The following is a 26,103-nucleotide window of genomic DNA, read 5'->3' on the forward strand; positions in this document are numbered from 1 at the left end:
TACCTCAAAATAGAAAGCATTACTTAATATGCTGCAAAACAACAATCAGGTTAAACCCAGCAAAAGAGAAAAGTGGCATACTGATCCTGGGCCCACTGAAAGCAAGGGCTCCTCTTGCCTTCAATAGTGCAGGATCATGTCCTCAATGAATGAACTGTCAAGATGAAATCCTGGTACCACCGACTTTAATGGCTCCAGGGTTTTACCCTCACTGTAGAGTTAATCAGTCTCAATAACTGGGTATGGTTTCCTACTTCCACTTCCCACTTTGCTGTTAGAGTAGATTATCTTTTACCCTCATTAGTTACAAATCCAGTACTAAACTGATTGAAATTGTTAGCTAGGAAATATAATTGGAAGAAATCTAAGTCTGTTTCAGGCCACCTGAAAACGTCTCATTGCAGATCTTGCATTAGTCGTTATCATCCCACTTAAACTGTGTGTGTGTGTGTGTGTGTGTGTGTGTGTGTGTGTGTGTGTGTGTGTGTGTGTGTGTGTGTGTGTGTGTACGGTTCAGTTTTATCACAGCTAGAATTTCTCCAATTCTCGCCAATGCCAAATTTGCCATGAACCTTTACATACAATTTCAGACACATCATAGTTTAATACTGTCCAGTTATAAATCAAGGGGCTAAAATATTTTTGTTACTATGCATCTTGCTCAAGTACTGATTCATACATATGTTTCCCCCCCCCCCTTATGGTTGATCCACTTTTCTTAGATTAAATTGAGAGCTCTTTGGGACAGGGGCTGAACAGTACCCAGCCATCTATGGTGCTAGAAAACAAATAAATGGATAAATAAAAAATGATCGTTTTCTTTTTAAATAGGTGAAAGGAAAGGAAAGGAATGAAAACTACAGAGCAGACCTATCTATTGATCTGTGTGTTCTACTTCTAAGGCACATGTCACTCGTCCAAACACCCTACAACAGTCGAGAACCACTGAGCATCCTACCCAAGGGACAGAGTTTCAAAACTGTTGAAAAAGAAAGGGACTTAAAGATAGAGCTGGCGGATTTATTATGAATAATATTCTTTAAAAATGTAGCCCCTTTTTTGATTCACGAGTTGTTCTTTAACCCATCTTCATTTTCTTCAAATGTATTCACTATTTCTAGGTATTCATTGAATACTTTTATTTATCCAAACTATCACACTTTGAGTCATTTGCTGACGCTCTCTTTTGATTCTATGCAGCATTTGGTTTATCACTTATGTCTCATGGCACAGCTTCTCCTTCCTGAATAGCTGAAAAACCTTTTAAAACAGGAAGGAATAATGAATAATGCACTCCAACTATGATTTTTTGGACAAGTGATCTTTCCTTTTGAAATTGACGAAGCTTTCAAGATTTGCAAACATACTCATGAAGATGAGGCAGTTATCTACAAACTTATCAATAATAATAGTTAAAGTTTGCCATACTTGATGCTTTTCTACCTGAAACTATTCATAAATCTTTATTTTAAACACTGTTTACCAACCTGTAGTTTAATGGGACAGTGTTCAGAGTTTTTTCTCCTTATTTATTAATTAGCTACTTTATTTGGTCAGAGTCTGATCTATGTAATAACACTGTAGTTATTCTAACAAAGCAAAATAGAGCAAAATAAAGGCTGGGAGAATAAAGGATTTAGTTTGCAAGACTGCTTATGATGCTAACAGATTTCTACAGTTTCCATGGACACGTGTCCAAAAAAAAAAAAAAAAAAAAAAGTAGTCATGAGTCAGCATGGTTCAAACAATATGGAACAAAATGATAATAGCAGAACATACTGTAATTACCCGGTTTTGTCTTGGGTTCTTCTGGATGGAGAGAGACTTTAGGTTTGGAAGGAATTCGTTTTGTTTTACTGGGTGCTGAAAGGAAGAAAGAGGGGAGATTGTAATCCCAAAGTTTTGAGGAAAGGAGAGAGTACTTACCAGTAACTGTTGCTCTTCGGGAGTCACATCTGCACATTGATAATCATGGGATGTGGAACCCCTGGCACTGAGCTGGAGAACAGCCTTGGAAAACCACATCCACTGTGGTGTATGTTCATGTGATAGCTCAAGTGAGGGTGATGGCATCACCCTACTCTATATAAGGAAGTGCATCCACCCAGCCAGATGCCTCAATTCCTTTTCCTAAACCGGAGACCTAATGTTATACAGAACTCTGAGGTAGAAGGGAAGGTGGTTGGGTAGTGTGAATACACAAAGGTAATTCTCAAAGAACAAAAATTACTGCAAAGTAACCTCTCTTTTCTCCTTTGAGGGCCTCTGCATATTCCCACTTGTGGCAGATTAGCAAACATGATGATGGTGGGCAAATTCTTAGATAAATGTTGTCTGTAATCTGCTCTCCCAAATTGGACATCAAAGCGCAATGCTAAATCCAACGAGTACTGTCTGGTGGAAGTGTGCACCGAACTCCAAGTTGCTACTTTGTAAATTTCCACCAGGGGAACCTATCTAAGGCACATCATGGATGCCATGGTGGCTATCATAAGTCTTTAAACAAGGGGTACTTGGTTGCAATAATGCTCTATACAGCTCCTAATCCCAGGGTGAAACACTCTGTTTGGTAACAAGTTCTCCCTGACATCTCTCCCCTAGGCTAAAAACAACCCAGTAGAACTTTTAAACAGCTCAGTCTTTTCCATGTAAAACCAGAATGTCCTTTTTATATTTTGAATATGGAGATGTGATCCCTATGGGGCCTGGGGAAGAACACAGGAAGGAAAATACATTGAGATAGGTGGTAATCTGAGACCATCTTTGGCATGAAGCTGTCATGGGACCTCCTGGTGACCTTGTCCTTGTGACCAAAGGTAGTGCTGAGACTGGAGAGACAAAGTGTATCTTGGGTCCCATGTAAGAGGATCTCAGCAGAGGTTGGTATCGGTAATCTCAATGGGCCCAATTTAGTATCAGGCTGTAGGATCCCTGGTATGACCAGTGGGCAAGAGGTGCAATACTTGAAGCCCTTTCAGGGCTCTGTGTGGTCCTGGTGAGACTCCCAGGATAAGGCCAAGCTGTTTAGGTTAAGGTATCCTATACTACGCTACACTAATTACAAGAAAATAATAAGACAGACTAAGGAAAGATCTAAGCTGAAGGCACAAAGGTGAGTTCCATTTGCTCTCTGCTGTTGGAGGGAAAGGAACTGAGGTGGTTGGGGGACTGCATTCTCTTCTACAGAGTAGGGTGATGATGTAACCCTTGACTGTGATCTCTAGTACAGCCTCCCAATCAACACAGCTCTTCAAGGCAGTTCCACAGCTCAATGCCAGGTCTGCCAAATCCCACAAGTGGTAATGCAGAAAGGTCTTGGGAGAACACAGGGTTTATACCAGAAAGACACAAAAGACAGTTTGTGCATGCCTAAGTCTACATGGGGCAACAGTGGCACAATGTGGATACTCACAAATTGAAAAGCACTGTATAAAATGACTATTGAGAAGGCAAAACAAACTTGTTATGTAGTTGGGTGCAAGGGAGAATGTGCCTCCTAAAAGCAGCTCTCCAACTTCCTGTTCTTTTGTGAAACTGGAGAATGTTCTAGCATTAGCAAGAAGGAAAGCGATTAACACAGGTGAGCACAACGGCTGACTATGGTGGGATTAGCAGAAAGCACACTTTTCATGTAGGCTACACATCTTTATTGCCCCAAATACCATAAAAGATTGTTTTCACAATGAAGAATGAAGATGCACATCTTCAGTGGCTTGTAGAGCTGGTTGGAAAATAGTCATTGTTGCAGAAATTTTTGGTTTCCATTGAAATTTGGTTTTTTATTACATTTTCAAATCAGCTCCAGGGCAACAGACAAACACCTTACCAGAAATAGGATAGAGCTTCAGGATTAGCAATGATAGCTTCAAATGGTCTTCAGGCACTTATGCAGTAACCTGACCTGGCTCTTTGGGAAGCCAGTGCCACAGTGCACAGAGTCTACATTAATTTGAGGCATCTTGAGTAGAAGCATTTGGACTTCAAGGAAAGAAGACAACCATTGCTATTGCACAAGTCCTAATTTTTGGTCAATTTCTAGTGACACTGGGATACTAATGGGAGCTTGATCCATGGGCATCATGACTCCTGGCTAAAGGCCAGATTGTGATCCTCTTACATTGAATAGTACCTTATCCCTCAAGTAGTCACATCTGAATAAGGGAATCCCTATGGAATAAATGCGGAATTCACAATAATCTATATAGAGAAGGGAAGATGGGGCAAATCATTCAAAGTTCAGTGATGAATAGATAGTTATTCTCAGGATCCCATTTGGACTAATCAGCGAGAGTAGTAATAGAGAGATGATAGACTAGATACACTTGCACAAACATGCAATCATACCGATTTCTCTGTAGTTAAATGGAAAAACAAAGTGACCATGCACTGTGGAAACATTATTACCTAGTGTTGTCCTTGGCAGTTCAAGGGGGTTAGAAAATTTAGGTGTATTGCTTTCCAAATGAATTGCTTTTTCTGCTGATGAAAAAGAAAGAATTTAGAGATACATACATGGAAAGTAGCAGCATCTCTAGAAGAGATAGACAAAATTGTCTTAATAATACAAGAGTTAATTTTGAACAGTGCGAAAACCTTTCTAAGGAGTTGTAGTTATAGCGAAAATGTTTTAAAAGTTGGCTCATAATAACTTATGCAATTCCAAGACTTAAATACCACTAAGTTAACAAGCTTCAGTGGGAACTATTTGTCTTGAAGTGGGTAATTTAACTAGCAATACTGGAAAGAATTATAATCATGTTGCTTGGACTCTTACAATACTGTTTAAATAATATCTCATTACACTATAAAATTATGTATCTTTTTAGCTTTATGACTTCATTATAAACCATGAATTTTTAAAATGTTTTCATGGCTTTATCTTTGTTCATGCAACTCCAGACAAGTCTGGGAATGCATGTGATATTTTCTTTCCTTTGACCTACATCACAGGTTAAATTCAACCATGGTGTAAAAACATGGTGCAGTTCGACTGACTTCATTTTGTATCCACCTGCTTATCTCCAGGCCTGAGTTTCACCCCTCACAGTTCTACAATTTTTGATAAGCCTCAACACATGCTAACTATCACTGCATCTGTACTCACCCTATAGCAACAGTTGAAATGGTACAGATTGGTAACCTATCCTCAAAAGCAAAGCAAGAGACTTTTGATTAAGGGACTTTTAAATTTATGGGCCAACCGGGGTCCTGTTGAGCAAGCGTTGGCCAATTCATGATTTCAGGTGGAAACCATGTAAAAACTTGATTCCAACCCCAAGCCCCGTGCAACTCGGTGATTTGAGCTAAGTTTTGCTTCAAGCTTTTTTTTATTTTTCCAAATTAACATTCCAAGTGTAACTCAAGGGATGCAAACCCACACTTTGCATAATCCTCCTGAGAACTGAATCTGCTGAATTTCACATAGGATGCCTTTAAAACAAAATACATTAAATTACCAAAAGTTATAAATTATTATAATGCTTGGCATGGAATGTAATTACCAAGTTTAGTTCGTGGCATTTTGGGTCTGGCAGATGGTTTAGGTGTAGAAGGAACAAACTTTGTTTCCCAGGGAGCTGAAAGAAACAGACTAGATTATAAGATTTTTCTTTTAATTCTTTTCCTTAGAAATGGAATCACATTCCTCAAGCCTGTGGTGAAGCAGTGATACTTCAAAATGGCTTCTGGAAATAAAATCAGTTTTAAAAAAGGCCTCGCAAAACTGTCACGAAAACTTACTTGCCCAGGTACAAAAATGATTAATTTGCCCTTTACTATAATGATTGCTAAATAATTAAAATATCTAATTGTGTTTTACTTGTTCATCAAAAAATTATTCTGGGCAAGCTATGAAGTTAAATTTTGCAAGACAAGTCTAAAATATATAATATAGATTATATTGTATATATTCCTGAGTTGCCGATCAATTTTATGCAACTGACCAATTTAACTAGATGAGGTTTGAAAAGGTAACATGAATTCTTAGAACTCTCAGCTGTTCAAGAAGAGAAAGATTCTGGCACAGGTAGAAAGCCACGAAACGAACAACATGCAAAAGTGGGATTATCTCACAACTGCAGCCCCTGGATTCTATTTATAAAAAAGCAGCACTGATTGTAGGAATGGGGGAAATATTGGTAAGACTAAGCAGTTCTGCAAACCCTGAAGCTGTCTTCCCATAATTGCAGGGGTTGAAACTGTAGTTAGCCAGTCTGTATGCTAGCCTAAGGCCTTATGCTGGGAGGCAAAGTCTGTGAAAGTTGAAGGTGACCAATCTGTACCTCAGAAGACATGACCATTAATTTTGCCTATTTTATAAAACAAGATAATGAGGCTGCTTCCAAGATAGATTCAGGAGGAAGAGCTTCATTGCCATAAACAGAGTGGCAATGAACTCCTATTCACTGAGAAGAGGTTTTCAAGCCTAAAGGACTATATGACAGATACCTAGAAGCAGGATAAAGACTAATGAATATTTCTAGCGCCACAAATAGATCTCCTTAGAGAATATTAGGTTTCTTTAATGTAAAGAAAAAATCCAAAACTTTCCTTTGAGAAAGTCTCCTTACTCACCTTTGCACTTAGCCTGTCAATAGTTACTTTTGACATACGCTGGAGGTGAGTGGGTGGTTGTCTTTTTGTGTGTGATCTCAACAATTCTCAAACAATGAAGGCAAATTCTGTTTACAGAGATGCACATATGCCTCCTATTGAATTTATTCAAGGACAGATATTTTATCCTTCAGTAACATTGATAAAAACCACTATTCTGTGGACAAACTCAATTTAGAAATGAAACTAAGCTCATGAATGTGAGTTTGGGTCTGTTCTTACAGTATTTCTCTCCTAACAATTCTCCTGTATAAAAGAGATAGATCCAGAAACAGAATGAAGTTGGCATGATTAGCAGTGATAGTATGAAATGGTCTTCAGTGATGGAATTCTAATGATGGCTTGAACAGAAATACAGATTGACACACAGCTACTGAAACATTTGTTACCTAGTGTCGCCTTTGGCCTTTCAATAGTCTTTGAAGCTTTAGGTGTACTATGCTCCAAAAGTGGTGGCTTTTGTGCTATAAAATAAAAAGAATCCAAGCATAATTGAATAGTACAATAAAGAACATCAGTAATAAGTTAAAGATGTGGGAGGTTTAAAAGAGCTCATTAGTATTTCCTACATTCCTTTTTTAATATAACATTAAGTATACAAAATAATAGAACATAGATTGGATTGTTGAACATCTGGTAACGTATGATCACCAGTACTTGGATCGTGAAGGGGGCACGCCCCTCTTTTGATCTTGAATAGAACTGTGACAGGGATCCAACTGTTTCTGATCAAAGGAGCAGAAAAGGAAAAAAATAGCACCACAAGACACTGGTTATGTCATCAAGATCATACGGCAAGATCCAGCACACAACTATGGACCTCGTAAGGGGCTCCCCTTCTGTCAATCACAGCTATTTTCACTGAAAGGAAACTCCCCCATCATGACATCCTGGAAGCAAATGAGTAGAATGTATGAGGCATCAACATTGTGCTGGGACTAGCGATGTGTTGTATGTACCTCATAATTGTACACAGCAAGGCAGAAGTTAAAAATATAGTTAAAAACACAAGCAAAAAGTATTCCCAGATTTTTTAAGTAAGCTATGAAATTTTGAAAATTCTTTGCATTTTATCACCAAACTCATGTTCAATAGTCTGATGATCTTGAGTCTTGCTCGGTATGGATCAGATGCCTGTATTCTGTTTGCTTCCTTTGTAGCAACACCATAGGATATTTTTTAAAGTATCTTCCTGATATATTGAATTGTATAAATGGACTACTTAATTACCAGGTTTCACATGCTGCACTTCTGGAAGAGGAGATGGTTTCAGTTTAGAAGGAATAAGTGGTGCTTCATTTGGAGCTGAAAGAAAGAGCTTGGTTTATAACTAACTACTTCAGGAATCGTTTAAGAAACTGCACATGCCACAAGTTTGCAATGAAGAAGGAATAATTCAGTATGGAACGTGAAAGTCAGCTGAGGACATCGGCAGTCAAAAGGGGGTCAGGATGGAGTATTAAATTGTTGTGCATTAATCAGAAATAAAGTCAATGTTCCGAAGATGGCTACAATTTTAACAATTAAAATCATAGACATGAGGGAGATAGACGATAAAAGGATGATGGAGCTCTCCATGCAAGTTTCATAGCTGACAGTTTTACTGCTTTAAGAATAGTATCACTAGCATCAACTACATTCCTACAGAGAAGTGAATCAAAAGGTGTTAGTGTCTTTGGTGACACAGGAAAAACAAGAATCTAGAAGTAGGATAAAGGTTAATGATTCAATGCATGAAATGATTTTATGGAAGAAATGCATTCATGTGGGATGGGATGTTCTCTGATTAAACAGACACAGTGTGACCATTCACTGTGAAAACAACATTACCCAATGTTTCTCTTGGCCATTCAAGAGGACTAGAAGTTTTAGGTGAGAAAGATTCCAGAGTGGGTTCACTTGTTGCTGCTGGAAGAAATGTTGACAGTTACAAGAGAGCAAAGAGCTTATGGAAGAAAAAAGTTGCTTCATGGATAAAACAATTTTGTTCTACAAGAAAAACTGAAGTATTCCACTGATTCTTGGACATTATTTTCAGTCTACCAGTTTAGTATATGTTAGAGATGAGCTCAGCTTTTTGAATCGCACTGTTATGGTAACCATAAATCATGGTATCTGTGAATGTGCAGAGATTTTGGATGTTTATTTAATTCCTTCCTGCCTTCACAAAAATAAATTTGGACTAAATTCTCACTATCTGAATCATTGCCAGGCATCAGATTTTAGGTCCTCACATGGCTTACCTTGTTATTTTGAGTTATGTTGCCGCACTTATTAAGATGACATGGAGTAACACAAAGGAATAGAATAAAATGGACATGTTGTGCTGCCAATTACTCAAATACTGACAACAGATGGTATTTGGTCCAGAAAGCTGACAACTGATCCAACTATTGTCACAGTTCTGGAGAATCAGGTGTTCAATTAGTTAAATAACTTAATGCACCTAGGATATGCTTTTCCTTCATATAAAAATTATAATAGTTCTACAGTACTTGTCTACAACTTTACCATCTACAACATAATGTTAATAGAATGTTTTGAATAATTATTACAGAATACAACAGTACTTTTTAATATTTGTTTCATAGTGTTATTCATGCAGTGTATCTTTCAAATTACTGACAGGAAAACTGACTGGTATGAGTTGCCACACACAACATAGCTGTGAGACAACACAAGTTAATGCCAGTTTCTCAACAGCAATAAAATTTGGATGCTTGCTAAAAATTCAGCTCTAAGGGCCTGATCCAAAGTCCACTGAAATCAATTATAAGACTTCCATTTATCTCAATGGGGTTTATATCTGACCGTGAGCCACTGAATAGTAAAGACTGTGTAATAATTATTGTACCTGGTTTGAGATCTGTTCTATCAGGCTCATCGGATGTTGTGGGGTTTGAAAAAACAGGATGAGTATCACTGAAAGCTAAAAAAAGAAATGGGTAATAATGTTTATTGTTTTTTAAAATTTAGATTTTTATCTTCTGAGGTACTCAGTTAAAACTCAGTGGTCCAGCCAATCTAATGAGTGAGCATATCTTACATTAGCAATGGAGCAGTGCTAATAAGGAATGAGATCTAAAGGACAGCAATTAAAATTACAGTTCAAATGGAAACACACACAATGCAGTGAAGGCTAATGTTTACTCAGGTGGTTCATTTCATAGGTCTTTAAGCACCCTGGAAAGTACAAAGACAAAAAAGCTTCTGACGCAATCTTCTAGGATTCTATGAGCATCAAGTATTCAAGGAACAAAGGCAATAACGTGTCTTTAGAGCTGGGCAAATATTGCAAAAAATATTTCTGCAAATAGTTGCTTTAATTCGCACCTCATTAGTGCTTTGCTTTCTCTGTACATTCTGCGATGGAGTTTTACCAACACAAATGTTAATGGAAAGGAAGCAATATCATGTTAATTATGTAACAAATTATCAGGGCCGGCTCTAGGCACCAGCCGACCAAGCACGTGCTTGGGGCGGCACCTCAGAAGGGGCGGCCAATGTTGGGGTTGCGGGGGGCGCTCAAGGGGTTTTTTTTGTTTTGTTTTGTTTTGTTTCGGCCGGGCAGCGCGGGGGTGTTTCGGTGGCGCGGCGCTGCGGGGGGGAGATTTGGGCGGCCCGGCGTGGCGCTCGGGGGTTTCGGCGGCCCAGCGCGGCGAGGCGCTGGGGGTGGGGTGGGGTGTTGGGTGGCCCGGCCCTCCGGGGGTTTGGGTGGCCCAGCCCGGCCCGGCCCGGCGCTCCGGGGGGGCGGGGGTTTCGGCGGCCCGGCGCGGCGCTGGGGCGGGGGTTTGAGCGGCCTGGCGCTCCGGGGATTTGGGCGGCCAGGCGCGGCGCTCGGGGGTGGGGGGGTTTGATGGCGCGGCGCTGGGGGGGGGGGTGTGACGTCGGGGCGGCGCTCTTCTTTTTTGCCTGGGGCGGCAAAAAAGTTAGAGCTAGCCCTGCAAATTATATAACTAAGACACTTTGAATAGTGCATATTCACAGCGAAATGTTTGTGACCAATCCATAAAGTTAAAAAATAATAGCCATCAAATTTTTGAACAATTTTCAATTAAGTGTGACCCGCTCATGGATACTCTACAAGCAGAAAAAGAAATGATTAATTCATCAGATAGATAATTCATTGCAAATTATTTCCTCAGCTCTATGCATGATTCACCAGGTTTCATCAGTTACATGAGAGTTAATAAACAAACAAACAAACAAGAACACCCCAGTAACTGCTCTTGACACTGACAAACAAAAATGTCCCAACAGGTGACAACCTTAGTAGTGAAACACAGACTGGATGTTGGTTCCTTTAAAAAATAAAATAAAAAAGCTGTGAGTATAGCTGTGAGATTTATTGATGACAATCAGCATGAATTATTGGTATGGCAGATGACTAAAACAAGGAAAGACTCCCAGAATTAGCTGTGATGACAAAACCAAAGAGTTTAATTAAAGAAAGAAACTGGATGTGTCATTATTACCCATTGTTGTTCCTAGCACATGAGGTATTCTGGAAATTAGAGGCACAGATGTTTCCAGGTCAGCGCTATTTGTAGCTGCAGGGAAAAAAAGGAAACAAATCTGAGATGTGGCCTCATAGAGTGTAGTGAGGGGTGTCTATGTGGGGAAAGTAAGAGAGAGATTACATTACATTCCTTTGCAAGGGCCTAACAATGCAGTAGATGTTACATAAGCAGATTCAAGGGCCTTTTGGCACATGGGTAAGAAACTCATTTAATAAAGTTTTGCAAAAATGTCATTATCTTAGTATATGCTGTAATTCTTTATAAATAGGTTCTGCAAAGTAGTGTGCAACTGTGTGCACACATTTGCCTTCAGCTATATCTAAAGCAACAGACTGGTTCCTTATGCTACACCTTTGCATAAAGTGCTAGAATAAGGTTTAGAATTTCTATACTAAACACTGCATTTTCCAGTTATAGGTGCCCCAGTGTAGCTCTTCATGAAATTACTTAGCACTGGTAGTTTTCTATGTGCAGGTGGTTTTTTCTTTCATGCTGGACTTGTGTCCCTGGTATGAATTAATTCAGTTTAAAATCAATCACCACAAGCAGACATGCATGAACACACATGATGCAAATGACAGTGATTGCTGAAATCATAGTAAAAATACCACCAAAGATGTAAGAAAATATTATTGACAACCAGAAAGACAAAAGTATAGATGAAAGATGAAAAGGCAGATGAAAGAAGGGCCGGCTCCAGGCACCAGCCCATCAAGCTTGTGCTTGGGGCGGCACCTGGAGGGGGGTGGCGCGGCGCTCCGGCTCTGGCCGCCGGGGGGAGAGCGGAGCCCCGGCCGGGGGTCGCCGCCCTCCTCCCAGGGCTCCGGCCGCCCTCCCCCCAGCCGCCAGGGAGAGCGGAGCCCCGGCCGGGGCTCGCCGCCCTCTCCCCGGCGCTCTGGCCGCTGGGGGGAGAGCGGAGCCCCGGCCGGGCTCTCCGCCCTCCTCCCAGGGCTCTGGCCGCCCTCCCCCCCGGCGCCCTCCCCCCAGCCGCCGGGGAGAGCGGAGCCCCGGCCGGGGCTCACCGCCCTCCCCCCGGGGCTCCGGCCGCCCTCCCGCCCCCCCCCCCACGCTGGGGGGGGGGGGGCGGCCGGAGGCTTTTTTGCCTGGGGCGGCAAAAAAGCCAGAGCCGGCCCTGGATGAAAGGATATGAAACTTTGTAGACAAGCTGAGTGACAGGCTGAGAATTACTTGTTGTCTAGTGAGCCACGCACAGGACTGGAAGTCCTGATTCTGAAACAGACTCACTCTAAAAAATGTATCCCTAGAAAATTGCTGAAGAGAACAATCATGCACTGGCACATGGGAGGATGATTTACAATAGGATCAATCCTTCAGTAATGTATTTGGTCATATGATTCTCTGTGGGCTTGGGAAATAACAAGCCACTCTGCCTTAGTTTTCTCGTCTCTAAAATGGAAATAACTACCTGACAGAGGTGCAGTGAGGATTAACTAGCTAATGCTTGTAGCTTTGTTGGCACAGTATTGTAGTACTATGAAATATGTTATTAAAAGCTGTTAGACTTAGACCGGAGCCGTTAATGGGCATGTATGCAAGAGATGAAGGAAATTAATACCTCCAAATGATATATTCTCCAGTCTCCATATATGTTTGTAGGAGAAAGAGATATTGTTCAGCATAAGTGGATAACACAAAGTTAATATGTTCTTTGACACAGTTTTAAATGCGATCTACAAAGAAAAATAATCAACCTGGTCTGTTCCCTTTATTTCTTTATGATGTAACAAGCCTGAAACACTCCCTCTCCTAACATAATGAGCAAACAAATGTATTGCTTGTATTTTACCTGGCAAATAGGAATATCAAGTCTTGCCTTCCCTGTTTTTGCCTGAGGACTCTTGAGCTGCATGTGAGCTCTCTCATTACTTTCCTGAATGGCACGGGGTGTTAAATCTTTAACAAAATGGGTTTTCTTCTTCAGTGTTTGCCAGGAGTTTAAGTTAAATAGGTTTTAACAAAAACAAACCAAAACGTTTTAAACTGAGAAAATAGTATTTCCCCTAAATTGTTCAGGGTTCATTTCCAGGGTGCTAGTGGCATCATAACTAGAATAACTGTCCTGCCATCCATACAACAGTTTTCCGGGTTGGGGGGGGGGAGTTTAAAAAACCTTCATTTCTAACGCTAAAATAAGCAGGGGGGAAAAAACTCTTTTTGGGGGGCAGGGGGAAAACTTTCAGACCTTCTTCATATATTTTACAAACACCAGCAAAACCAAAACTTCTTTTGCAGCTAGCCTTTAATGAACAGACATAGAATCAAGGATGTAACTCTAGTGTAAAGGCAGATATCACCATGTGAATGGAATGGGACCTATAACTGAAAGCTGAAGAAAACAACAAGACACACTACTTCCAGAAAAATCTTCCCCCCAGAACCCAGTTGGCTGGCTGTTTTCTCTATATAGGCAAGTTTCTAGTGTACTGTAATCCATGTAAACTTTAAATATAGTGACAGTACTATTGCCAGGGGAAGCTAATGACTAGCATACTCAGGGAACTCAGAGCTCTGAGGTTACCAAAGGAAAAGAAAGATAAAAGTAAACTTGTCTGTATGCTAGAATATAGGCAGGGAGAAAGCTGTGGACTATCTGGGTAAGTCTACACTGCAAAGTAAAACCGCGGCACTGCCTCTGAGCCCGGGTCAATAAAAATAGCAATGTAGACATTCCCACTCAGACTGGAGCCTGGGCTGAGACCCTCTCCTTTGCCAGGTGCCAGACAGCACAGATGTACCCTCTAATGCTGCAAAATAGTGGATAAAAGTCATTGTGGTCCCAGACTCGGGCTGAAACTTAAGGTTTACACGTGGCCATGGTAACAAGTATTGTAAAGTTTATCATTGGTTGCTTAGCTCAATTAGTTAGAGCAAGGTATTAATAATGCCAGCAACCAGGCAGCAATCCCCACAATGTCTGCAGCTTTGAAAAAGAGACTGGTCTTGTGGTTAAGGCACAAAGAAAACACAGAAGGGGCAAAGAAGATCTGGGTTCAACTTCTTCCTATACCATAGACTTTCTGGGTGACCACAGAAAAAAAATCACTTAATCTCTCAGTGCCTCAGTTTCCCATCTATAAAATGGGAATAATATTTCCATTCTCCCACCTCTGGTCTGCCTTAGCTGTTTAGATTATAAACTCTTCGGGGAACAAACTGTGTTTTATTTTTTATATATATATATATATAAAATAAAACACAGTTTGTATATATATATATATATATATATATATATACACATACACACACACACACACACACGCAACAGCTACCATAATGTGGACCCAATGTCAGCAGGGTCCTCTATGTATTACTATAATACAAAAAACATCCACAAGTCTGAGGAGGAAAAGGGAGATGCCAATAGATCAGACCTCATCACTTCTAATGCCATGAAACTGCACAAAAATCCCCCACAAAACTAAAGAACAAAAAACCCACAATGTATCATTAATGTTTTTAATGGTTTGCCAACAATGTGTTTTTCTGGGTTTGTGAAACAGCAACGTGTTTTTCTTTTTTACATTAGGTAAAATGTAGTTTCTGTACATGGACAACTATCATTTTTCACAGTTGAATCCTCAGCAGGCAAATAATTAGTAGTTTAGCACAATTTCAACACAAATATTTTAACTACCTATACTTTTTACCTGAAGAAAGAGCTCTGTGTAGCTCATATGCTTGTCTCTTTCATCAACAGAAGTTGGTCCAATAAAAGATATTACCTCACCCACCTTGTCTCTCTAATATCGCAGGACCAACACAGCTACAACAATAGTACAAACTACATTTTTTACACTCATTTTCAAATCCTGCAAGATGGACACTCATTCCTACTTTTCATCTATGCAGAGAATTTTTGCAACTGGGTGGGCTGGACTAGTTGAAACAAACACTTAATCCAAACCACATGCAAGCTATATGTGTAAAACTTGACATCTTTAAACTATTTAATTTAATAGTCAACAAATGTTACTTATCCACAAAAACCTCTCTATATCACAAAGACAAAAACATGATTAGGGAAGGAAACTCTCTTAAAAGTTATTTTTCAGTTGACCATTCACACAAGGTCAACTGAAAAATAACGGTGTTGGTTATCAACGTTAATAAGAAGCAAGTATGCTAAAGGGTGGCTGTTAACTACACCATAGTTAAATTTCTGTGTAAAAGTGCATTTTCAAAGTGCTGTAATATATTTAGGGCCTGATTAACCATTGCTTTACTACAGCTTTACACTGAAGTAACTCCATGGAGTTACGATGGCATAAAACTGGAGTAACATAGTAGTGAAGGAGGCCCATAGAATGGAAGAGCTCAAGAATGGATAGGTAGGCTTAAAGATTCAATATTTGATAGTAATGCCTGATCATTTATTTACTAGCTCAGTGATCAGTTTTTTGCCACTACCACCAAATTACATGAGGTTATTAAAAAATAGTAGCTAAACATCCCTTCTTCAGGGGAAAAATGGCAAAGCTGGTGCTTTAGTGCAGCACTCATCACCTTCTGGATCTGGTTTGAAAATGCAAGTCAACACCAGCAGCCTATAAACAAGGAATCAGAACTCACTAGGCTAGATGTTCCAAAGCAGTCTTGTAAATGCAAACAATTGCAAATGCGGACTACTACCTTCTAGTATCAAATAGTCTGATACCAAGTTCTAAATTAAGCATTGATATCATATTAGTATTTTGTCATTTGTTCAATTCCCTCAAAATATGCGAACATTTTAATATTTGGCCATCCATGTTTTATTTAAAATGAAAAATGCCAGACAGGATCACAGTTTCATCTTCTCCCCTATCCCCACTCTCTTACATGGTGCAAAATGTATGACCCACTGTAAAAAGAGCATGTGTATGAGTCTCTGCCATGCAGAACAATTTAACAGTGGAAGTTAGAAGTTTGTGCCATTCTGTCAACATACGGAGAGGTTCATTACTGAGCCTCTAAGCCTTTAAGGTTAGAGACGTGTATATTTTACACTCATAAATGATTGTTCTCAATGAGGGGCGTTGACTCCAATTTCCAATTGAATAATAAATTAAATTAATAAAATGTTAATTCCTTGGTTTAAAAGTCATGCATTGCCTGCTCCAAATTTTGAACAAGGCTCAATCCTGCAAGCTGAGCAAATGCTATGGTAATAAGCATGGCATAAAACCTTAAACACAGAGAAGTGAGGAGTGCCCATAACTCTCACTGCAACAGTCGGGGTGGGGTATGGGTTTGGGTAGAGCTCTGCACCTTGCAGTAACAAGCTCTGAGGACCTTTATGCCCTGCTCTTTATCAACCATACACATTCCTAGAGACGCTCTAAGAGTGGAATTCTATAAAAAAACAACCACCCCTAGAGAAGAATATTTAAAGACACTGTCATTCATTTGGTGCAGTAAGGTCAACAGAAGTGGTGGGCGGCACAAGATTGCTTAATAACAGATTATGAGCCTTTAGAGAACAATGGGCTGTAATTACTAGATATGGTTAGTGCCTTTTCTGAAGTTTTGGATCTTGAAGGAAAAAACTGCATTTCTCACAGGGTTGAGAGAAAAACTAGATTACAGTTTCAGAGATCATAACAGAATGCTTTGTTGAGCACAGAAAACATATGCCATCAACTTAGTGACAAAGCGGTTGGTCAGCTGCTAAGTCTTCTTTTACATTAAAAGTCAGTACATTCCACAGTGCAGTCTAATGGCAACAACTTGAAATTGCCTCAAAGGTTGGATGGAATTCTCAGCTTTAAAAGGAAATAGAATATTCTGTTCACACAAAGACAACAGACGTGCACGGTCAGAACCATAAGCATGGGTACAGCTGCACGCTACATGTGTTCAGTGTGTTCTGGAACAGATGACTGATTAAGACATTTCATAATGTGTCTGAAAAAGGGAAATAAAAGAAGTGTAAAGAATAAGCTTTGACAGTATGAACGGGAGCTGAACTGAATTCTGTGGTATAGAAATCTAAAAAAATAGGATACTATACACCGAGAAAACATCATCCTCATTTACCAACTTCTGCTTTACTAGCTTCAGGTGTAACAGGTTTCGGAGTTGTTTGAATAGTTACTGTAAGAAAAAAAATAAATCTATTTGAGACTGTCAAATCCTATTGTATACCTCACAAATAATTTCTTTATATAGTTGCCATTTTGTATTGCTATGTAGTTTAACAAAATTGCATTTAAGCATTCTGTACAGTAAAGAATGGGACACAATTGCGGATTACACTTTTTTTCAAATGCAAACGGCCTTGGAACTAAGGAAGCCATAATTAGTGACATTATAGCCAACCTTACAGGTTATGTGGCATCAACTGTGATAGCTTTATTTTCAAATAAAAGCTTTAGATCTGATTCTCTACTACTTTGCACTCTGAGCAGTCATTTATCCCTGTACAAAGTACATGTAACATACCAATATGCGAATTTGTTAGCTTTTTAACCCCCTTTGCACTCATTTTTCATAGGGGAAGAGGGCTACACAAGGTAATTTAGTAGAGAATCAGGCCCTTACTCTGTATTCTACATTTTATTGATTTACATACTACTTTTATTATCAAATCACTTTCACAGCAGAAACAAGGCATAAGTTATCTGTGAGAAATAGCAGCTTGCTACTGGAGTGAGGTAACTGGTCACTCTGAGCAAAGTTTTCAAACCTGGGTGCTTAAAATGAACATGCAAATCTACATTGAGACTCCTAAAAAAATGGCCTAATTTTCATAGGTGCTGAGCGAATGTAGCTACCACGGATTTCAGTGATATTTGTCGATGCTTAGCATTTCTTCAAATCAGGACACTTAAATGTAGGTGGTGAAACATGGATTTAGATGTTAACTTTAGGTATCTACTGTAAGCCGGATACAATTTTAAGGCACTAGGATTGTATACTGTAATACTTTGTTATATCCATTTGTATATAATAGGTCAACAGCTACTGTACTTAAAATAGTACTGGATGGTCTTGCAAATCTAATAAAGGTATATGAGAAATTTCATCATAATGATCCAGGATTCTAAAGGTGTCATGCAAAATGTTGTAAATAAATATGCTACTTCATACAGCACATACATGTCAACAGTATTATTGTTCCCAAGGTAAGTCATACAGGGTAAATTAAACTAACCACTTGACTAAAAACACAGGGATGTCTCTTCTAAATTTACCTGTCAAAAGAAGGAAATATAATTACCAGATTTGGTTGGTAGCTTTTCTGGGACGCCAGATGGTTTGGATCTTGAAGAAACAAACTGTGTTTCATCAAAAGCTGAAAAGAGAATCTGAATTTAAAATGTTGAGGGACTTCAGAGCTGATGGGACAGCATGGCACTCAGCTACAGCCAAGTTGCACATTTCAAGATGATGCTGACACAGGGGAAAGCAAGATGGTGGATGGGCTGAAAGTCAGCTGTGAGATGAATGTGTAACATGAACAATGAGGTTGGTGACAATATGTCCTTTTAACAGCCAGCCATTAAATCAGTTCAGAAAATGCTTTTCAGGTGATGATTATGAGGAAACGGTTGATACAGAAGGATCAATCAAAAAGTTTTGCATGTGGGGTTTTGAAGCCAAAGTGTTTGAGCAAATCTTAAAACTGTCTTTAGCAGATAGAAGATATGCCAAGATGATGGAAAAAATAACTGAATCATATACGATTTACCCATCACTGTCCCTGGGGTTTTCGTGGAAGGAAAAGATGTAGATTTCAGGGCTGGTTTCTTGGTAGCTAAGAGCAAACATGAAAACAATCCTGAGATATTGGGATAGGCATTCTTTGCACAAGTGGTACCAATTCATAGCTTTAAAACAGAAAAAACAAGTCCATATTTGGTTTGAGGGTTTTTTGTGTTTGTTTGTTTTAAATCATTTGAGTTTTTGAGAAGATCTGAACTCCTATTGGGGTTTATGAAAAAAATCCAAATATTTGATTTGGGCTCATTTTTAATGAGGATGACATAAATATATGTTAAAATTGGAACTAATAAACTAAACTGTTTTCTGTTTCATACAGTAGTTGTCTGCTTCCACATCTATTTTCAATCAGATTCTGAATGACTCATTTTATCAGCGGATATGACTCCATGTTACCACCCTGATCAGCAGAGAGGGGAATAGTGATCTTGGACATTATGCAAACAAATACCACATGATTCACAGCTGTTGGCAGCAGGACTTTTATTAACTGTATTTATACACAGTAAGAACCATGTGATATTTCCCAAAAGTATCACACTAAACTGCAGGTGTATAAAAAAGCTGTCTTTTAAAAAAAGTTAAAATTCAAAGTAAATTGGCCATCCACAAAGTTTCTAAATTTAAAAGATGCCTCTCTGTGGTGTAATCCAAATACAAAAATAAATAAGAAAAAACATTCTGGGGAAAAGTAGGAAAAAAATTAGGTAAAACACAAGTAAAGATATATTTACAGAAACTAAATTTTACTCTATTTGCTGATCTTATGAGAGATCTGACACATTCTTGGTTCAATTAATATAAACCCCACTTACTAAAATGTAACTTTTTAAAAAAAAATGTACCATTTAAAAAAGCATTTTAGAAGATATTCACTCGAAACAATAAGTCAGATACTGTGCAGAAAAGTAACATGGTATCATAGGCCTTGTAAGTGTACTGGCCTCTCTGAGAGTATGGGACGTTTCCCATTTATTTCAGGCAGAATGAAGCCAAAATAATACACTTTAAGAAGAGATTCACAAGAATCACGCTCAAGGTTTGGAAAATCCGGGCTAAAGGACCTTGGTATTCAAATTCTATAGATTGGAACACAGTGTCGAGAGCTATACCAAAAGCATCCAAGCCCCAATCCTGCAAAGTTATTCAGGTGAAAAGCCCTTAGCAACCACATGTAATGGCACTGACTTCATCTGGTATGTCTACACTCAGGGGTGCTGGAACAATTTGTATAGTGGGGGTGCTGAGAACCACTGAACGAAGCTGTAAGCCCTGCATATGATGGAAACCAATTCAAGCTGGGGGTGCGGAGCACCCCCAATTCCAGCACCTATGTCGACACTGTGATGAAAAATCCTGTTGTACCAAGTCTCAGAGCCTGGATCAGCTGACTTGGGCTCCCAGGTTCAGGCTGTGGGGATAAGAATTGCAGTGTAGACATTTGGGCTTGAGCTGAAGCCCAGCCTCTGAGACCTTCCCCCCCCTCAGGGGCTCAGAGCCCAGGGTTCCAGTTCAAGCTTGAATGGCTACACTGCAATTTTATCGCCCTGCAGCTTGAGTCCAAGTCAGCTGACCTGGGCCAGCCTTAGCTACGGGTCTTTTTTTGCTGCGTAGATGTGCCCAATGAGATTCTGACTGTGTGGATCTCCCTCCCGAAACCAGGGCCCAAACCAGAATAATTAAATCACACTTCATGCTATGTGGTCTCATTGGAAGACCTCAAAAGTACAATTTAGAGCTAACCCGAACAAATTATGTGAATGAAATGCTAGCTTTGCCAGTCTATCACTATTCCATTTTTTTACCTTTATTTATGGAAAGCAGGTGTGGGATTAGATTATTATTAGTAGTATTATCCCTAATAATTTTGAAGTCGGTAGCTATATTTCAACAAACCAAGTTCTTAAATATTACTGAATATCCTCTCTCTTTAATACAGACTTTAATGGCTTTTCTAGGCGTACAACTAGTTCATGGGAAGATGGGGTGTAAATCTACCTCGTACTAGCCTGCCATGCACTAACTGTTCATATGGACCCTGAAGTTGCTCATTAAAACTTTCCTATGCACTTTGATCTAACCCACTTTGAAATGAGAATAGATCTAAGTGCACTAGGGAACTTTTAGGGCATGACAGCAGGGCCCACACATATGGTGCGCAGCATGCCAGCGTGAAGTAGATTTACACCCCAGCTTGCTGTGCACTAACTGCTCATCAAGATGAGCCCTAACTGTATCTTACTGGATCTCTTCCACTACAATAGAAATAGATGGCTATGTTCATTCCATAGGGGAGAGAGCTGCTGGCCTCAAGGCAAATCCAGAAATGCTGTGAGAAATTATAATAAATCAGAAACAAATTCTAAAATCCATATGAAATTTCTACTCAGTCCGAACTCACACTGAAGTCTATGGGAGTTTACTTAAGTAAAAATTTCAATATTAGGGACTTCTTTTGCATGAACTGAAAAGTACATGCTCTAAATAAACTGCCACTATCACATGACAGGCTGTAGTAGGATTTAGTGCAAGAATTAATTGAATCAGTACTGTCTCAGGGGAAAGAATACTGCTTACCTCACCCGAGTGTTAACTAAGCCTGATCATACTTAAGCAATGAAATTCAAGTTCACAGCATTACAATGGGGTCTTCTGAGTTCATCTTATCTATAAACTTGCGAGTTAGAATTTAGTTGTGAAATCAGTGAAGAAAAAATATGCTCTGGCACAAATTTAAAATAAAAGATTAAAATAATGTAAGTAAAAAAATCAATCAATAAATAAATATGCTGTAACTCTTGTTAATAATCATTAGACTTTTTCACTAAAATATTAGTGAGGTTCACTAGCTCACTACTCTAATACCTTAGCATGGGCAAGGATAGTTTCCACTGGACTCAATGGGAACCACACAAATGCATCCATGGACAAAATTATGCCCTACAGCAATTGTGGAAGGGTTGTCAGGTTCTCAAGCACAACAGAAGTTGTCATAACTATAAAGGGAAGGGCAACAGCCCTCCTGTGTACAATACTATTGTCAAGGCTCCTTCCCCACTCTGAACTTTAGGGTACAGATGTGGGGGCCTGCATGAAAACTTCTAAGCTTAACTACCAGCTTAGATCTGGTCCGCTGCCACCACTCCCAATGTGCTAATTCCCTTCCCTGGGTAGCCTTGAGAGACTCTTCACCAATTCCCTGGTGAATACAGATCCAAACCCCTTGGATCTTAAAACAAGGAGAAATTAACCATCCCCCCTCCTCTCTCCCACCAACTCCTGGTGGATCAAGATCCAACCCCCTTGGATCTAAAAAAAACAGGGAAAATCAATCAGGTTCTTAAAAAGAAGGCTTTTAATTAAAGAAAAAGGTAAAAATCATCTCTGTAAAATCAGGATGGAAAATAACTTTACAGGGTAATCAAACTTAAAGAGGGATTTTATAGTATTGTACACAGGAGGGCTGTTACCCTTCCCTTTATAGTTATGACAACTATAAAATCCCTCCTGTCCAGAGACTCCAAAATCCTTTTACCTGTAAAGGGTTAAGAAGCTCAGGTAACCTGGCTGACACCTGACCCAAAGGACCAATAAGGGGACAAGATACTTTCAAATCTTGGGGGGAGGAAAGGCTTTTGTTTGTGCCCTTTGTTTTGGTGGGAGTTCGCTCTTGGGACTGAGAGGGACCAGCCATCAATCCATGTTCTCCAAATCTTTCTGAACAAGTCTCTCATATTTCAAACTTGTAAGTAAACAACCAGGCAAGGCGTGTTAGTTTTATCTTTGTTTTCTCAACTTGTAAATGTACCTTTTGCTAGGGTGTTTACCTCTGTTTGCTGTAACTTTGAACCTAAGGCTAGAGGGGGTTCCTCTGGGCTCTTTAAGTTTGATTACCCTGTAAAGTTATTTTCCATCCTGGCCCCCATATCTGTACCCTAAAGTTCAGAGTGGGGAAGGAGCATTGACAGAAGTGCTATGGCCTAAGGGTAAAAAAATCAACTGCCAATTCTGGGTACCCAGCTGGAGACATATTAAAGGGGACTGATGATCAAAGGGTGAGCCCTCAACACTTTATGAAAATCAGGTCCTTTTAACGAATCCCAACAGTTGAAGCAACACAAATAACTATTCATATTTGAAAATTTAGGCCATAGGTACATCTCTAAGAAGAAGAAGCTAATAACTTCACTAGACAAATCAACTATTTAACAAAGTCATTACACAGTCCACAACTTTACTGTTGGATGGAATGACAGTTCAGCTGTGAGATACAAGCCATCTCTGAAACTGAAGGGGCGTTTACAAGGAAAATACTAAGCCCATGGAACAGATCTTTCACAAATATAAGTTTTTATAGCTCTACTAACTTAAAAGGGACCTGTGACAATTTACATGAGCTGAGGATATTCTCTACATCTTCACAATTCTTCTAAAAACATTTGTAAGTAAATAATTTTGAGCATCATGTCACTAAAATCAAAACAAGACTTATGTGGAGTCACAATTTTGCAGTAGAAAAATTTCCTGGCTGTAGCATTATAAATCATACAACCACATTATTGTATCTGAGGTATTAAAACCAAAAAACCCACCTGGGCATAATACCAACAAATCTGACTCAAATAATATTTGTTTCGAAGCTCTCAACTTTAGAAATAAGGCAATTAACAGGTTTTGTCTGTAGTATTTTTGGCGTATCAGATATTTTGGATCCAGAAGGAATCAGCTGCATTTCATTAGAAGCTATGATAAAAGAAATAACCAGGTCTTTATTTGCTATGGGTCATTGGGAAAACATGGCACAGAATTATTCCAGCACACAGAAAGTTCATGCCTGAAGCCAGCAATATAAGAATAGGCTGACCACTGAGATACAGTTTCATAAATAATGGAAAGAAACATTGTGGAAAGACAGAAAGGAGATTGGAACACGAATATCCTCAGCTCTGTCCTGAACCATCATATGAAGAATCACCAGTCTAAGGAAGACAGAAATAAATATCCAACAATGAAAGTTTATCTGCTTTGTAGTTAAGCAAAGACAACCATGATTTAGTTCTCATAAAAGCATCCTCTAAAGCAGGGCAGCCAAACAAAATTAACCTTGCCAAAGAAACTGCAAAGGAAAAAATGGGATTAAAATAAGCTGCAAACAAAACAAAACAAAAACATCACCATGACATAACGTTCCCCTGGGCTTCTGAAATGCAGGAGGTGTTTTAGGGTTAGGAAATTCTGGAAACCTGTTTGGAACTGCAAGGGGGGTGGGGAGAAAAGAGAAAGTACAAAATTGATGTGAGTCAGTAGAAATCTGAAGAAAAAAAGTGTTAACACTTGCGGTTCTCTTTGTATAGTGTAACAGAGACAGAAACAAAAAGACCCTTATCCCTACCTTCCAGTGCTGGTGAATTCAATACAACCTTTTCTTTTATTACTCACCTATATACCTACTAAGTACACAGTTGCATACATCATTCCATGACTATTCATGTCTGCGCCCCCCTCTGGAAAATGAGGCCAAATTTTCAAAAACTATCTCTGGACTTTTGTTCACAATTTTGCATAGATTTGTGTGTACAATACAGAGAGTGAATTTAACATTTTGACATTTCTTAATGTAGAATTGTGACTGCAAGAAGACTGTGGATGCTGCTACTAACAACAAAACAAAAATGAGAGCAATTGTTAATGGAGAAAACACATTTTGCAATACAAAGTTTGTGACCAGGATTTTGTATAGGACACTATTTTTTTCCTGGAGAAAAAAAAAGACTTCATGCCACATTAAGCCGCAGTGAGTCATGACAGTCATACAAATGACATTTGTATTTTAAATGACAATTTGATGCCATCAGACAATCTTCCTTGAGTTTTTGATGTTTTGAGTATTTATACATTTAAATAATCAGTTTTGTAATATAACACAACCTGTGTAACCTGTCACAACAGGAGACTAAAGATCATTTCTAACTTCACCTATGTAGATTTGCATTGCTTTTACCTTGAAAAGCTGTTTTTGTGATTTTTTCCCCCCATGCTAAAAGTGAGGGCCATTAAAAATGGAGCACATGCCATTCTGCAGAGATGTCAGAAGCATAGCATCTCTTATTCTAAATATAGGGAGATACTTCTGTTACTGAAGGAATCTAGTGAGGTGAATTTATTATTTTAATGGCACCTACTGTGCATAATAATGTTACAGTACCTGTGGTTTACAGTGAAAATTTGTTTCCATGTTGTAAGTAATGTATTACCAAGGAGGATTTCCTTGAAGAAGGATCTTGAGAGAAAACCAAGGAGCTGGACGTTTCTCTTGTATCTCTACAGCAATATTACTAGTGCTACACCTAGTTACAGACATCAAGAGACATACAGACAACCCAGAATTCAGTAAAGGGCAGGAAAGAATATTACTTTGAATATGAGAATACCTGGTATACCTATCAAGAAAACTTTACCAGAGACTATCATCTCACAACACCAGCCATAGCACAGCTAGGCCTAGACAGCCTTCTGTACTACATTTTATCTGAGATATATAAATTAGTAGCTGTAAATGTAAAGTAACCCAGTACAATTTAATTAAGATTTTCTTTGGAACAGCTCGCTTCTAAAGTGTTGTAGTAAAAGGTAGGAGAATTCTGGAGTGGAAAAAAGAAGAAAATACTATATATAGAAGCTAAGTAGTCATCAGATTAGTTACCCGGTATGTTCTGAGTTTGTGCCAGGTCAGGTTTAGGAATTGATTTTGTTTCTTCAAGTCCACTGTCAGTTTCACTGTGAGCTGGAAAAAAGAATCTAGACTTAATTTTGAATCAAGAACATAACAGCAGCCATACTGGGTCAGACAAATGATCCATATAGCCTAATTTCCTGTCTTCTGACTGTGGCCAATGCCAGGTGCTTCAGAGGGAATGAACAAAACAGGCAATCATCAAGTGATCCATCCCCTTTCGTCCACTCCCAGATCCTGGCCAGCACAGGCTAGGGACACTCAGAGCAGGGTGTTGCAGCCCTGACCATCCTGGCTAATAGCCATTGATGGACCTATCCTCCATGAACTTATCTAGTTCTTTTTTGAACCCTGTTATAGTCTTGGCCTTCACAACATCTTCTGGCAAAGAGTTCCACGGGTTGACCGTGCGTTGTGTGAAGAAGTACTTGTTTTGTTTGTTTTAAACCTGCTGCCTATTAATTTCATTGGGTGACCCCTACTTCTTGTGTTATGTGAAGAAGTAAATAAAGTTTC

The 26,103-nt window shown here is 39.2% G+C and overlaps 1 protein-coding gene across 1 annotated transcript in view; it reads right to left on the minus strand.

Moving 5' to 3' along the window:
- The window catches only part of ABI3BP (ABI family member 3 binding protein), a 302,067-nt gene that overhangs the window by 112,478 nt on the left and 163,486 nt on the right, over positions 1–26,103 (minus strand). Inside the window, exons 13-23 of the mRNA XM_065423543.1 lie at positions 25,558–25,638; positions 18,823–18,888; positions 18,352–18,426; positions 17,169–17,225; positions 9,467–9,541; positions 8,443–8,520; positions 7,843–7,917; positions 7,002–7,076; positions 5,502–5,576; positions 4,405–4,479; positions 1,789–1,863 (exon numbers count right to left, since the gene is read on the minus strand). Coding sequence (XP_065279615.1) covers positions 1,789–1,863; positions 4,405–4,479; positions 5,502–5,576; positions 7,002–7,076; positions 7,843–7,917; positions 8,443–8,520; positions 9,467–9,541; positions 17,169–17,225; positions 18,352–18,426; positions 18,823–18,888; positions 25,558–25,638 — 807 coding nt within the window. The remainder of the gene's footprint in view (positions 1–1,788; positions 1,864–4,404; positions 4,480–5,501; positions 5,577–7,001; positions 7,077–7,842; positions 7,918–8,442; positions 8,521–9,466; positions 9,542–17,168; positions 17,226–18,351; positions 18,427–18,822; positions 18,889–25,557; positions 25,639–26,103) is intronic.

The sequence above is a fragment of the Emys orbicularis genome, chromosome 1 (genome assembly GCF_028017835.1).
Source record: "Emys orbicularis isolate rEmyOrb1 chromosome 1, rEmyOrb1.hap1, whole genome shotgun sequence".
In the NCBI taxonomy this organism is placed as follows: domain Eukaryota; kingdom Metazoa; phylum Chordata; order Testudines; family Emydidae; genus Emys; species Emys orbicularis.